This window comes from Megascapheus bottae, chromosome 17, assembly GCF_031878675.1.
Source record: "Megascapheus bottae isolate mThoBot1 chromosome 17, mThoBot2.hap1, whole genome shotgun sequence".
In the NCBI taxonomy this organism is placed as follows: domain Eukaryota; kingdom Metazoa; phylum Chordata; class Mammalia; order Rodentia; family Geomyidae; genus Megascapheus; species Megascapheus bottae.
The window spans coordinates 25,257,396-25,271,256 of record NC_143525.1 but is presented as its reverse complement, the minus strand read 5'-3'; the positions used below and the strand labels follow the sequence as shown (position 1 = coordinate 25,271,256).

At 51.2% G+C, this 13,861-nt stretch overlaps 1 protein-coding gene across 3 annotated transcripts; it reads left to right on the top strand.

The window, feature by feature from the left end:
* Positions 1–2,309: 2,309 nt before the first annotated feature.
* Wbp2 (WW domain binding protein 2) lies at positions 2,310–10,921 on the top strand. 3 transcript variants are annotated; one of them, XM_090350315.1, is made up of 8 exons: positions 2,310–2,416; positions 5,427–5,535; positions 6,803–6,938; positions 7,883–7,975; positions 8,739–8,873; positions 9,097–9,219; positions 9,688–9,764; positions 9,873–10,921. In XM_090350315.1, the coding sequence occupies exons 1-8, from the start codon at positions 2,358–2,360 to the stop codon at positions 9,924–9,926; spliced, it is 786 nt and encodes a 261-aa protein (XP_090206441.1). In that variant the 5' UTR covers positions 2,310–2,357; the 3' UTR covers positions 9,927–10,921. The 3 variants fall into 3 exon arrangements, with proteins under 3 accessions (XP_090206441.1, XP_090206443.1, XP_090206442.1); XM_090350316.1 differs by lacking the exon at positions 2,310–2,416 and adding an exon at positions 2,957–3,087; XM_090350317.1 differs by lacking the exon at positions 8,739–8,873.
* Positions 10,922–13,861: the final 2,940 nt, after the last annotated feature.

Here is a 13,861-nt window from a genome sequence, read left to right as displayed (position 1 = left end):
TTATTTGGCCCAAAGGGACAAACAGAAAAAGCTTTTTACACCAAGAAGAGGCTTGGATCAGGGGCTCAGCCATGCCAGCCTCTGTCTCATGGGCAGCCCAGGTACCCTACACCCCTTCTCCATAAGCTCCAATCTGGAGAAAGGTGCAATCAGAGCTCTAGGAAGGAGATGGAAACAAGCCCGGAGGGGTGCAGCAGGAGGACCACAGTGCTTCCAACTGCTGAAGTGGTCCAGCCATGACTGTCATGTGTACCTTAATGTGAGTACTGGAAATGACCAGCCCCCTCAGGGCCTGGGAACCGCCCTGGCAACACATTCACATGGTGAATGTTTTCCTAGAACTTGAAAAAGTTGGACATTTTAGCCGGAATTGGTTAAGCTTGCTATCTTGCTGCATTGTGACTTCCTCTTCATGACATTTCCCCTCTTGTCAGAGATCTTACTATGTTGTGGCCTTCTGTGTACTTAGAATTGTACCTGCCTGGGGTGGGGGTTGGGGGAAGGAAATGGGGACCAACACGTGAGATAGGGTAATGCACCTCTATCTGGTAAATATATGAAAAAGGGTATCAATGTACGTGAATTAATGCACCTTCTATCTGGCAAATATCATGTAACCTACTTTTACTAATTACAATAAAAAAATGCAAAAAATAAAAATAAAAATAAAAAGATATGAAAAAAAGAATTGTACCTCTCTCTCTCTCTCTCTCTCTGTGTGTGTGTGTGTGTGTGTGTGTGTGTGTGTGTGTGTGTATGGGGCTTGAACTGATAGCTTTGAGTTCTTTCTTAGCCTTTTGGGAGTTTTTGTTTTTGGCCACTCCTGGAGCTTGAACTCAGGGCCTGGGCACTGTCACTGAGTCTCTCTGTGCTCAAGGCTAATATTCTACCACTTGAGCCACAGCACTACTTGAGGCTTTTTCTGCGTATGTGGTAAGAAGGAATCGAACCCAGGGCTTCATGCATATTAGACCACACTACCACTAGGCCACACTCCTGGTTCCCTGAGGTAGTTTTTGTTTCTTCATGGAGGAAATCTCTCAAAAGCTAAATCATGTTGGGCTTGGTGGCCACCTATCTGTAATCCTAGCATTCAACCCCACCTCAAAAAAAGAAAAAGAAAAAAAGCTAAATCGTGCCAGGTACCAAGGACTCACATTATAATCTCAGCAACTCTGGAGATTGAGATCACAATACGAAGCTGGCACTGGTAGAAAGCTACCTGAAACTCTTTTCTCCAATTAACCACCAAAAAAAAAAAGCCAGAAGTAGAGCTGTGGTTCAAAACAGTAGAGTGCCAGCCTTGAGTGAAAAAGCCAAAGGGTGGTGCCCAGGCCCTCTGTTCAAGCCCCAGGCCCAACCGAGAAAAACCACAAAAACAGTCAATCTCTTACTTATCTAAAATCAAACTCTGATCCCTCAAGGGTAAACGATGCCAGCCGTGGGCTGAGGCCCCTCCACAATCCACCTCCACGACTCCCCTCCGGGAGCTTCACTGAGTCAGCCCCTTCCTGGAAGTCCTGCTGCCTGGCTGCGGGGCCCCGCTCCACGACCCCGGCTCGGGCTGGGACCTCCCGGCCGGGACCCGGCGGGGCGGGGGACTGCAGCGCCCCCGCGAGGCCAGCGGCGGTGGAGGCGGGCCAGGGGCGTCCGCCGATGGGCACCGGGAACCGGGAGGGGACCAAGCCCGGCCTCCGAGCCTGGGCTCCGCCCCCACGCTAGTTTTCACAGCCCACCTCGGAGGGTCCGAGTCTGAGTCGATTAAAGCGAAGGCAGCTCCTTCCGACTCGGCCCCCCATCCACTGCCTGCGAGGCAAATGGTGTCACACACAAGATACCCCAGAAGCACCTGCTGAGTGGATGAAGGCGCCGCACAAACTACATGCGGTTACTTCCCGTCCGAGTAGGTCTCACTGACATCCCTCCAGGGTTTCGGGACTGAAACCAAGATTCAACGGGCGGCTCGGAGGAAGCGGGGCGGGGAGTGCCCAGAATCGTGAAGTCAAGCCCGGCCTACGATCTTTGGGGACTACAAGACTACAAGTACCAGAGTGCATCACTTCTCCCCCAAGCGTAGGAAGAGGCCGAAGTTGCAGGAGCGCTGACTGCTGGGAATTGTAGGCTTCAGCTTGTTTGTGATGCAGAAAGCTGTCGGGAGTCCAGGGAAAGAGGGGCCGTAAACTATTACCACGTGACGCTCCGGATCCGGTGGTTGGCTCAGCTTCCGCTCCGGAGCTATGATTGGCTGATTGTTTTCTGAACGACGCCACGGGGGGCGGGCCGAAGAGAGGCGCCGTCGCGTTGCGTCGCGAGTCTCGGGACTCCCCCGCCCCACCCCCCCCCGACTCGCAGACACCATGGCGCTCAACAAGAATCACTCTGAAGGCGGCGGAGTGATCGTCAACAACACGGAGAGGTGAAAACACTGCGGAAGGATCCTGGAGAGCTGATGGGTGGCTGTCAGCAGGGTGGGCGGTGGGCGGTGGGCGATAGGGAGCTTATCCGGTGGAGAGAAAGTGAGGGAGCGCGGGGGTAACGGCCGGGGGCGGCCGGAAGCCGCGGCCAGCTGGGGGTGGGCGGGGGAGGCCGGCGGAGGCCGGCGTGGGCACCGGGGTCGGGGCCACAAGTTAGGCCCGGGGCCGCCTCGGGGACTTTTAAGAGGGAGGAGCATTAGACAGACGTCCTTGTCATCGCGGGGCGCCTGGACCGCGGTCACTGCGCGTCGGCCCCCGCCTCTCTTCTGCCGTCTTGAACCCCACAAACTACACATTTCACGGATGGAGAAAAGGGAGGCCCCGGGAGGTCGGATGAGTGGCCCTCGGAGCCGTGAATCAACGGATGGGCGTTGTAGACCCGAGTCTGCCATGTATTCCAGAGCCGCGCAGGTTCAGAGTGAAAGGCTGGGCGCCTACTCGGCAGGCGGAGACTCTGTGGACACTTAGAAATTTATCTCTCACAATGCCCGAAGTGGAGCTGGGCTCAAGTGATAGAGCGCTGTCCGGGACAGCCCCAAACCTCGAGCCTCAGGACGAGAACACAACAAAAAGGAAAAACAAAAAGCCGCTGCTGTTCCCGTCATGAAATCAAGTACTGTCAGTTGCCTAATTCACTTCCGGGCACCAATGTGGTTCCCTGTTAATCCCTTTTTCTTGAATCCCCAGTGGCTTCAGTCACTTGCCAGAACAGAGATTCTCCCTTACTTCATGATCTTTCCTACTCCTCTCCTACTCCTTGCTCAAGTGTATTTTGTCTCTCTTCCAGCCTTTGGGTTTCTGGCCTGACACTCCTCTGTTTCCTTTTACTCCTCACGGATTGACAGTCAGGGTATTGACAGTCAGGCTGTCCCAACCTGGGTTGAGCTAAAGGTGAGGAGCTTAGGAGAAGCCTGCCATTCCCCAGAGAGACAAGGTGCGGGCAGAGCCTGCACTTAAACCAGCATGAAGACGGACCTGTCACTTGGAAATACTTAGTGAGTCAGAGGAGGCCTGGAGTGGGTGACAGCCAGACCTGGAAGGCTGGCTATGTCTCCATCTTATGTGAGCACAGCCTAGCTTGTTACTGGAAAGCATCTCTTTTCTTCTGAGTTGTCCTCACATATTGGGACAGTTGTCTGTCTTACCACTACCCAATCAGGAAAGTTGTATTTAGGAAGAGGAAGAAGAACAATGAGCCATCTGAACTTGGACCTTTTTTGGGGGGTGGGGGGGTGGGTCATGGTGCTTGAACTGGGCCTGGGCACTGTCCCTGAGCTCTTCAGCTCAAGGTTACTGCCTTACCCTAGAGCCAAGCCCCACTTCCCATTTTCTAGAGGTTAATTGGAGATAAGAGCCTCAGGTCTTTTTGTGCCTCTGGCTGAGCCAGAGCTCAGCCTCCTGAGTAGTTAGAATTACAGGCATGAGCCACTGCGCCCAGCTCTGGCCAAATATTTTTTGTCATTTGGTAAATCTCTTGGGACTACTTTTCTCAGTAGGGTATTTCTTTGCTTCAGTGATGCTACACAAGGTTTGCCTTGTTTTGGGAACTGTTTACGTCTCATTTCTTCTTCTGCATCTTTTATTTTTTTGTGTGTATGTTCCCTTACTGGGGCTTGAACTCTGTGCTCTTGTTCCGTTTTTTGTTTTTCGTTTTTGCTCAGGCCTGGTGTTATGCCACTTGAGCCACACTGGTACCAGGAGTTGAACCCAAGGCCTTGACTTAAACTATGGGCTTGGGTACTATTCCTGAGCTTTTTTTGCTTAAGACTAGTGCTCTACTACTTGAGCCACAGCTTCCTTTCTGGCTTTTTGCTTTTTTTTTTTTGAGTAGTTTATCAAAGGCAAGAGTCTCAAGGGGGCCAGGAGTGTGGCTTAGTGGTAGAGTGCTTGCCTAGCATACATGAAGCCCTGGGTTCAATTTCTTGGTACCACGTACACAGAAAAGCTGGAAGTGGTTCTGTGATTCATGTGGTAGAAAGCTCAGGTACAGTGTCCAGGCCCTGAGTTCAAGCCCCAGGGTTGTGGGAGGGAGGAGGGGGAAGAGTCTCAAGGACTTTCTTGCCTGGGGTATCTTTGACCCATGATCCTCAGACCTCAGCCTCCTGAGAGTAGCTAGGATTATAAGCATGATCCACCAGCACCTTGCAAGGCCTTGCACTCTTGCTTGGCTTTTCTGCTTAAATCTGGTGTTCTCCTTAAGCCACATGCTTGCCTAGGTTGCATGAAGCCCTAGGTTCCATTCCTCAGTACCACATACACAGAAGAAGCTGGAAGTGGTGCTGTGGCTCAAAAGATAGAGTGCTAGCTTTGAACAAAAGAAGCTCAGGGATAGTGCCCAGACCCTAAGTTCAAGCCTCAGAACTGACAAAAACAACCAAAAAAACCGTAAGTCATCTAATTTGCCTTGGAGGGGTGAGGGCATTGCCAGAGTCTTAGAATTCTGCTCCTGGTGCTGACATGTGGGCGCTGTATAAGTAGAATTTGGTGAATTCTGTTAACCTTCACTTGTTTGTCTTTTCTTGGCTGTGTTAAATGGTTTCTTTGCAGCCCAATTGAGACTGGGCATCTTGCTCAATGTGGGGGTGACACATGATAAAAACTATCTCATCCAAGCCAGGCGCTGTGGCTCACACCTGTAATTCTAGCTACTCAGGAGGCTGAGATCTGAGGATCCCAGTTCAAAGCCAGCCCAGGCACTAAAAGTCTGTGAGACTTTTATCTCCAATTAACCACTAGAAAAACGGAAGTGGTTCTGTGGCTTAAGGGCTAAGGAAGTAGCCTTGAGCTGTAGAGGTCAGGAACAGCACCCAGGCCTAGGGGTAGGGTGGTAGCCTTGAGCTGAAGAGCTGAGGGACAGCGCTTAGGCCCAGAGTTCAAGCCCTATGATCCACAAAAAAAAAAAAAAAAAAAAAAAAAGACACTCTCTCATCCAAGCCTTTTATCTCATTACAGCATCCTAATGTCCTATGATCACGTGGAACTAACATTCAATGACATGAAGAACATACCAGAGGCTTTCAAAGGGACCAAGAAGGGCACCATCTACCTTACCCCTTATCGGGTAAGTTGTACAGCAGGACATTTGGGTTAGAGGCACTCTGCTGTGTAGTCCTGTATTTCTTTCTTTCTTCTTTTTTCTTTTCTTTTTTTTTTTTTGCCAGTCCTGGGGCTTTAACTCAGAGCCTGAGCACTGACCTTGGACTTTCTCAAGGCTAGAGCTCTACCACTTGAGCCACATCACCACTTCGTTTTTTCTATGTATGTGGTACCGAGGAATCGAACCTTAGTCTTCCTGCATGCTAGGCAAGCACTCTACCACTAGGCCAAACTCCTGGCACTAGTCTTGTATTTCTTATCCTTAGCCTTGTGACTTGAGTGGCCTCTGAACCCTGGTGAACCCTTAGTGTCTGCTCCGCCTCCTTTTCTGTCACATGTTCTTCCTGGACTCTAGAACCATCAGAGTCTTTGTGCAAATCAGCTGACTGCTGGGCAGTGAGTTTAGGCAAATTCCAGAACTGCTGCCACAAACTCTCTCTAAAGTGGGATGTAGCAGCTGTGATGATTTGGGCCTGGAGTAGCCCGTGGGGCCTGTGCACACTTCCAAAGTAATATTAAAAAAAAAAAAAAAAAAAAGCATGTTAACTAGGATACCATGGCCACAGCCTCCAGGCTGGGCCCAGAGCCTAAGCAGAGAAAATGGCAGACTGCAGCACAGGCTCTGGGAAATGAATAGGCGTGGATAGACTCAGGAAAGGGTCCCTGTCCATAGCTTTCTATGAAACTAGAAAAAGAACACATTTCAGGTTTTATTCACCTAACAGATGAGGCTCTCAGAACATGGTCTCTGATAGGTCAAGTCTTTGGCTGCATTGACTTTATCAGGGGATTTTGAAACTCCAGGCACAGAACAGGAGAGCTGTGTGCAGCTCTGGGCAGAGACATCTGAAGGAAGGTCATGATGGTCCCTCTGGGCTCTGGTGCCTGCCACTCCACCATGGTCTCCATGTCTCAGGAGCCCAGCATGCCCTGCCCCCGCTTATATGTCCCTAATGTCATAGGCCTCTTCACCTCTTCCCATCAGTGCTCGTTTCTGCCGCCACCTCTGCCCCTCAATGACAGCTATCTCTCCTGCTCACTTACCCTGTGAACTGAGTCTGACCTCTCTAGGCCACACTTAGGGCCTTGTACTTTAGAGCACTTTCTCTAACTGTCTGGTACAGAGGGCTATGGGGCCGCCGGGCTGGCATTTGGGGGCAGGTAGGAAATGATGGCTAAGGCAGAGCCAGCTGCATTCTGGCGCTGACAGTCCTTGGCCTCCTTCCCTGCAGATCATCTTTCTGTCCAAGGGGAAGGATGCCATGCAGTCCTTCATGATGCCGTTTTATCTGATGAAGGACTGTGAGATCAAGCAGCCTGTGTTTGGTGCAAACTACATCAAGGGAATGGTGAAGGCCGAAGCAGGAGGTAGGCAACGGGGAGCTCAGGCACAAAGAGGCCTCCACTGAGGGGCTGTAGACTGCTCTGACTGCCATCTTGGGACCCTCATCGTCCTAGCCAGTGCCTTTTCCAGCTCTGAGTTAACTTGAAAGGAATGGTGTGGATTTTCCTAACACTGGTAGCTGGGAAATGCTGGGATAAAGGTAATAACTCAGAGCATCTTTTCAGAGAGTAAACAGGGTAGAAAACCAAATAAAAGGGCTTATTGTAGCTGGGTGCTAGTGGCTCACCTTATCGTCTGTAATCTTAGCTATTTAGGAGGCTGAGATCTGAGGGTCACGGTTCAAAGGCAGCCTGGCTAGCGAAGTCCATAAGACTCTTAATCTCCAATGCACTGAACTCAAGTACTGATACTGGCACGCCTGGACACACACACACACACACACACACACACACACACACACACACACACACACACACACACGCACACACACACACACGCACACAACCTAGGAGGCTGGGGTGGGGGGGTTGTCTTATTTTGTGACAGACTCCAGAGGCAGACCTCAGGCCTCCTCAGGATGTGAGTTCTGCTCTAACCTAGCATCACTGATGGCTGAGAGTACTTGCTCCAGGGAAGGTGCCAGGTGCTTTGCTTGGGGGGGGGGGGCGTTGGCAGTGAACACTGCTTCATGTTAGCTCTGAAACTAACCTGTGTCCTTTATACCTGTGTACTTAGTGGGCTAGGGTAGGAAGACAAGTTTGTCCCAAAAGGACAAGGCCACACAAGCAGGAGCCCCACCAGCCTGCAGCCCCCAGTGGTGTGTGGGCTGGAGACAAACCAGAGGAGACCTGACCTCCTGCAGGCCTCCCAGGCACTGGGCCAGGGCCTGAAGTCATGTCTGTGGATCTGTAGATATGGCCTGTTCTCTTTCCTGAGCTGTTCATTCACTGTCCTTATCCCTTCTCAGGTGGCTGGGAAGGTTCCGCTTCCTATAAGTTGACCTTCACAGCAGGGGGCGCCATTGAGTTTGGACAACGTATGCTGCAGGTGGCATCTCAAGGTATGCAGGCTCTACAAATTAGGCGGCCAGTGACAGAGTCGGCATGTGGGTTTTTTGTTTGAACTTGTTTCCTTTGTTTTGTTTTGTAAGCACCAACAGGTAAATACCTGCACCCAGCTGAACAGGGCTGACCAGAGCTAGGAGTTGGGGAAGGAATCCTGTAATTACCATCCAGTGTATTCTGAACCTCAAGCCTGCACTTCCCCTCCTAGAGCAGGCGGAAGGCATTCTAACAGATCTGCTCAGACTCACACAACCCAATCATTTAACTGCCTTTAAGCAACCATCTAAAATTCCCATGTGGGCCGGGAGCATAGCCTAGTTGTAGAGTGCTCACCTGGCATGCACAAAGCCCTGATTTTGATTCCTCAGTACACATGCTCAGAAAAAGCCAGAAGTGGTGTTGTGGCTCAAGTGACAGAGTGCTAGCCTTGAGGAAAAAGTGTCTAAGGACAATGTCCAGGCTACCTGAGTTCAAGCAAAAAAAAAAAAAAAAAAATCCCATGTGCTGGGTTCTGCAGACATTCTCTCTTGGCTCATCCTTTACCCCATCTCTAATGCGTCCCTCTTTCCCTCAGTCCACTCCTCCCCCTGTCCTTGACTTCCACGGTTCTGACCTCTCCTCTTGCCTTGTCCTGATCAAGACAGACCCACATGGGGTGGGCGTTGGAATGGAGTTAGGGTATGCCTGCTAGCACAGTCCTGGGACCCAGCAGTCCCTGAGGCCAACGACACTCATGTCTCTCTCCCCTTGTACTTATAGCTTCCAGAGGCGAAGCCCCCAATGGAGCCTATGGGTATCCTTACATGCCCAGCGGGGCCTATGTCTTTCCCCCACCAGTCGCCAATGGAATGTATCCCTGCCCTCCTGGCTACCCCTATCCACCGCCCCCACCTGGTGAGTGTGTCCTTTGCTGCCCACCCAACCCATCCACTAACGGCCCCTCCCAGGCTAGAGGGTAGAGCGGGGACATTAGTTCTTCCTCCTGCTTTAGAACTAATAGATGTTGGAGAGGCTCAGAGGGCACCCCGAGAAGCTGGACAGGCAGCTATGGGCACAGCCTTCTTGGGGAACGGGGCCTAGCTGCTCACTGGGTCCCCGACATCCTCTTGCCATGCAGAGTTCTACCCAGGACCTCCCATGATGGATGGAGCCATGGGCTATGTGCAGCCCCCGCCACCTCCCTACCCTGGGCCCATGGAGCCTCCAGTCAGCGGCCCTGATGTTCCCTCCACTCCAGCAGGTAAGGCCTCTGGGCTGCTAGCAGTCTTTGGGGACCACCATCTCCTTCCCAAGATCCACAAAGAACCTCAAAATGGCCACACTACCAAGAATAGCAAATGGTGCAGGATTTCCACTCCAGGGGACCAGCAAGTGGGTGAAGAGCTGGACCTCAGGTCTTGCCTTAGCAAGCCCGGTGATGAAGAAGGCCGCCCTGCATTATTCTCACCTACAAACAGATGGCCACAGGACCACCTGGTGGGCTTGTGTCTGGAGTAGACCAGTAAGACATCCAAAACGGACTGGAAAGGACAGTGCCCACCTGTGGCAGGTGCTCAGGAAACTCGCTGCTGCTTTGGCTGATGCTCTAGGTCACTGCCACCAGCTGTCCTGAGACCTGCAGCCTAGGTTTTACTGAGCTGGACAGAGGATAGGAGGGATTGTCATAAACCCCTGCTGTGTGTGTGTGTGTGTGTGTTCGTTTTCACAGCGGAGGCCAAGGCTGCAGAGGCAGCTGCCAGTGCCTATTACAACCCAGGCAATCCACACAACGTGTACATGCCCACGGTGAGTGGGGATGGGACCACTGCCTTGGCCCTGCAGGCTGGGAGCTGAGGGTGGGGAGACGTTAGTTTGAAGTGTACCTTCTAATGTTGTCTCTCCTTTACTTCTCAGAGCCAGCCTCCACCACCACCCTATTACCCCCCAGAAGATAAGAAGACGCAGTAGACCCTAGCCGCCTCCCTGCCTCTCCCCCTGGGGTGGGACTGGTGGGGGGAGGCCTGCAGGGCCTTGTTCTTTCCCAATCTGATCATAAACAGTTACCAGGAGTGAACGAGGTGGGAAGGGCATGGCCCCTTGAACTCTAGAGAGGTACCCCAGCTTCCCAGGCTAGCTCAGCCCACAGTGCTGCTTCCCTTTCACCATCTCTGGGGCTCCTAGGAGCACAGGCTGTCCCCCCAGTTCCTCTTTCACTCTGATAACGTAACAGCTCCACTAGCGCCTTTCCGTGGAGGGACTCTCTAAGCCACCTCCTCCGCTACAGTCCAGCCCCTGGGTCTGGTTAGCAGTCTACACACAACCCTGTGCGCACCCACAGAGCAGCCATATCTTCCCGCCAGGCCTGCCAGGCTGGCTCCCATTCCTTCCACTGGTCCATGCCTGGCCCTGAAGGCAAAATGCGTGTTCTCCCCCCGTCCCCTCAGCAGTCAGGCCCCATTCCATTCAGCCAGGCCCTTGTCCCCTTGCCTCCCATGTGGATTTTGGGAGCATTACTATGAGCTTCTACCAGACCTGAGGCCAAGCCATGGTTGTCAGGGAGGAAGACCTTTTGCCTCCTACCCCTGCCCTTTAGAATGTCTCTAATTTGTTACCTCCTTCAGGTTTTTTCCTACTCTATGGGGCTTCCTGAGGGAAGCTGTTCAGTGCATGTGTGGCCTACTATACCAGTCGAGGCTGCAGGGTGGGCTGTGTACAAGGGTACCAGCCCTCGTGTCCCTAGAATCTGCTGCCAGCCCCTCGCCTGCCCTTCCTCAAAGCTTCATGCCCCCTGGATGCATTAAGATTTGTTCCTGGACTGGCCACCAAATGAGGAGATGGTTATTTAAAGAGAATTCCCTATTTATTAGACAAAATCCAGTTAATATATTAATGTGAAATAAACCCTGTTTGCACCTTGGATTTGTTTGGTAAAACTGTGAAATAGTAAAATTGAAGCAACTGGACCCTTCTGTCTCTGTGTGATGACCAGGGTAAGTCCTTCCAGAAGGACTGGCTGGCTACTGATGGGGTGGGGGGAGTTCCATCTTGTCTCCAAGTGAGAGAATCTCTTCCTTTCTTCCCCCACCCCCTCTTGGTCAGTAGTGGGGCTTGAACTCTGGGCCTGGGTGCTGTCCCTGAGTTCTTCAGCTCAAGGTTATCACTCTATCACTTGAACTACGGGTTTTCTAGTGGTTAGTTGGAAATAAAGAGTCTCACAGACTTTCCTGCCTGAGCTGGCTTTGAATCCAGATCCTCAGATCTCAGCCTCCCGAGTACCTAGGATTACAGGTGTGAGTCACCAGCACCCAGCTTCTCTTTTTCCCAGAAAGAGACAGACAGAATGCATGCATGCATGCATGCATGCATTCACTGGTACCTAGACTTGAACTTAGGACCTAACACTCTTATTTGGGTTTCTATTTTCTGCTCAAAATGTCACAATACCACTTGATATACTGGTGTCAGTACTGAGGCTTAAGGCCTGGGTAGTGTTAGCTTTTCTGTTCAAGGATGGTGCTCTACCACTTGAGCTGTGATTCCACTTTGTACTTTCTGGTGGCAAATTGAAAATAAGAGTCTCATGGACATTCCTGCCTATGCTGGCTTCAAACCATGATCTTCAGATCCTAGGCTTCTGTGTAGCTAGGATTTCTGGTGAGAGCCATCAGTGCCTGGCCTAAAACCCTTGTTTTACCAGGCGCAGTGGCTCACACCTGTAATCCTAGCTACTCAGGAGGCTGAGATCTGAGGATCAAGGTTCAAAGCCAGCCCGGGCACATCTCCAATTAACTTCTAGAAAACGGGAAGTGGGGCTTGGCTCAAGGGTAGGCCAGTAGCTTTGAGCTGAAGAGCTCAGGGATAATGCTCAGGCTGTGTTCAAGCCCCATGACTCACAAATCAAAACAAAACAAAAAATCTTTTTTTTTTTTTTTCTTGCCAGTCCTGAGCTTGAGCTCAGGGCCTGAGCACTGTCCTTGGATTTTTTTTTTTTTGCCAGTCCTGGGCTTGAGCTCAGGGCCTGAGCACTGTCCTTGGACTTTCTCAAGGCTAGAGCTCTACCACTTGAGCCTCAGCACCACTTCTGGCTTTTTTCTATGTATGTGGTACCCAGGAGTTGAACCCGGGACTTCGTGCATGCTAGGCAAGCACTCTACTACTAGGCCAAACTCCCGGCCCAAAATCTTTGTTTTTAAAAGATATTTTATTATTACATATATATTTTTTGGGGGGGGGGGTTGTCCTGGCACTTGAACTTGGCCTGGGCACTGTCTCTGAGCTTCTTTTGCTCAAGGTTAACACTCTACCAATTGAGCCACAGCACTACTTGCAGCTTTTTCTGTGTAGGTGGTACAGAGGAATCAAACCCAGGGATTTCATGCATGCTAGACAAGTACTCTACCACAAAGCCACATTCCCAGCCCCAAGACCCTAATTCTTGTGTTGTTGTTTTTTTTTTTTTGCCAGTCCTGAGGCTTGAAGTCGGCTTGAGTGCTGTCCTTAGGCTTTCTCAAGGCTAGAGCTCTATCACTTGAGCCACAGCACCATTTCCAGCCTTTTTTTCTATGTATGTGGTACCAAGGAATCAAATCGCAGTCTTCGTGCATGCTAGGCAAGTACTCTACCAGTAGGCCAAACTCCTGGCCCCATAACCCCTTTTTTTTTTTTTTTTTTTTTGCCAGTCCTGGGGCTTGAACTCAGGGCCTGGGCACTGTCTTTAGACATTTTTTGTTGAAGATTATCTCTCTACCACTTGAACCACAGCACCACTTCTGGTTTTTTCCATGTACATGGTTCCAGGGAATCGAACCCAGGGCTTCATGCATGCTAGGAGAACACTCTACCACTAGGCTATGCTCCTGGTCCCATGACCCTTATTCTTTTTTTTTTTTTTTTTTTTTTTTTTTGTGGGTCATGGTACTTGAACTCTAGGCCTGGGTGCTATCCCTGAGCTCTTCAGCTCAAGGCTACCACCCTACCTCTGAGCTACAGCCCCACTTCCTGTTTTCTAGTGGTTAATTGGAGATAAGAGTCTCACAGTCTCTGTCTTTTGTGCCCACACTGACTTTGAACCTCAATCCTCATATCTCAGTCTCCTGAGTAGCTAGGATTTCAGGCTGAGCCACTGTACCTGGCTCCAATGACTACCCCTCCCGCCCCTTTATTTGTGGGTCATAGGGCTTGTACTTGGCCTGGGCTCTATTTCTGAGCTCTTCAGCTAAAGACTATCACCCTACCTTGTACCAAGCCCGACTTGTTTTCTAGAAGTTAATTGGAGATAGAGTCTCAGGTCATGACCCTTATTCTTAACAGTCTATTTAGCCAGCAGCTAACAAAGCTCCCAACATCTGGCTGGGTGGTACCACCTAGTGCCTGCCTGGAAACGGTAGGAGCCATTGTCTCCTGCTTGCATGTCCTACTGAGCCCTGTCCAGGCTCAGGCCAGGTGCTGGAGGGAGAAGGCTAAAACATGCCAGGACTTGTGAGACGGACAATCTAGGCCCTATGCCTTAGTGTTCTCACCTACAGACCTGGTCCAGGACCATAGTGGGCCTGTGTGGAAGAGTAGATTGATCATAAAGGGACAGGGAAAGAGAGCCAGTGAGTGTCAGGTGCTCAGGAAACTAGCTGTTGTTTTTGTCAGTGGCCTTGGTTGCCAGTACCACCTGTCCTGGACATTGGAGCTTAGACTTTGCCAAGCTGAGCAGGGGAAGGGAGGGCGTATTCTGTACCCTTGAGCCACCTTGTGTACCTGTGAGGAAGAAGGTGGGGGAAAAGCCTACAAGCCAGGCTTGTGCCCTCCCCCCAGTATGTCCAGGAGCTTTGGGAACCCCAGTGTTAAATCTTCCTTTCCCTTGTAGCTTTCATCTACCCCTGTGATTACTGTCCAAGCCTCCCTTTCCCACT

Coding starts and splice junctions, on each gene's coding strand:
- Wbp2 (XM_090350315.1), top strand. CDS start 2,358: ATGGCGCTCAACAAGAATCACTCTGAAGGCGGCGGAGTGATCGTCAAC. Junction 6,939..7,882: donor GGTGAAGGCCGAAGCAGGAG/GTAGGCAACGGG, acceptor ATCCCTTCTCAG/GTGGCTGGGAAGGTTCCGCT. Junction 7,976..8,738: donor GCTGCAGGTGGCATCTCAAG/GTATGCAGGCTC, acceptor TTGTACTTATAG/CTTCCAGAGGCGAAGCCCCC.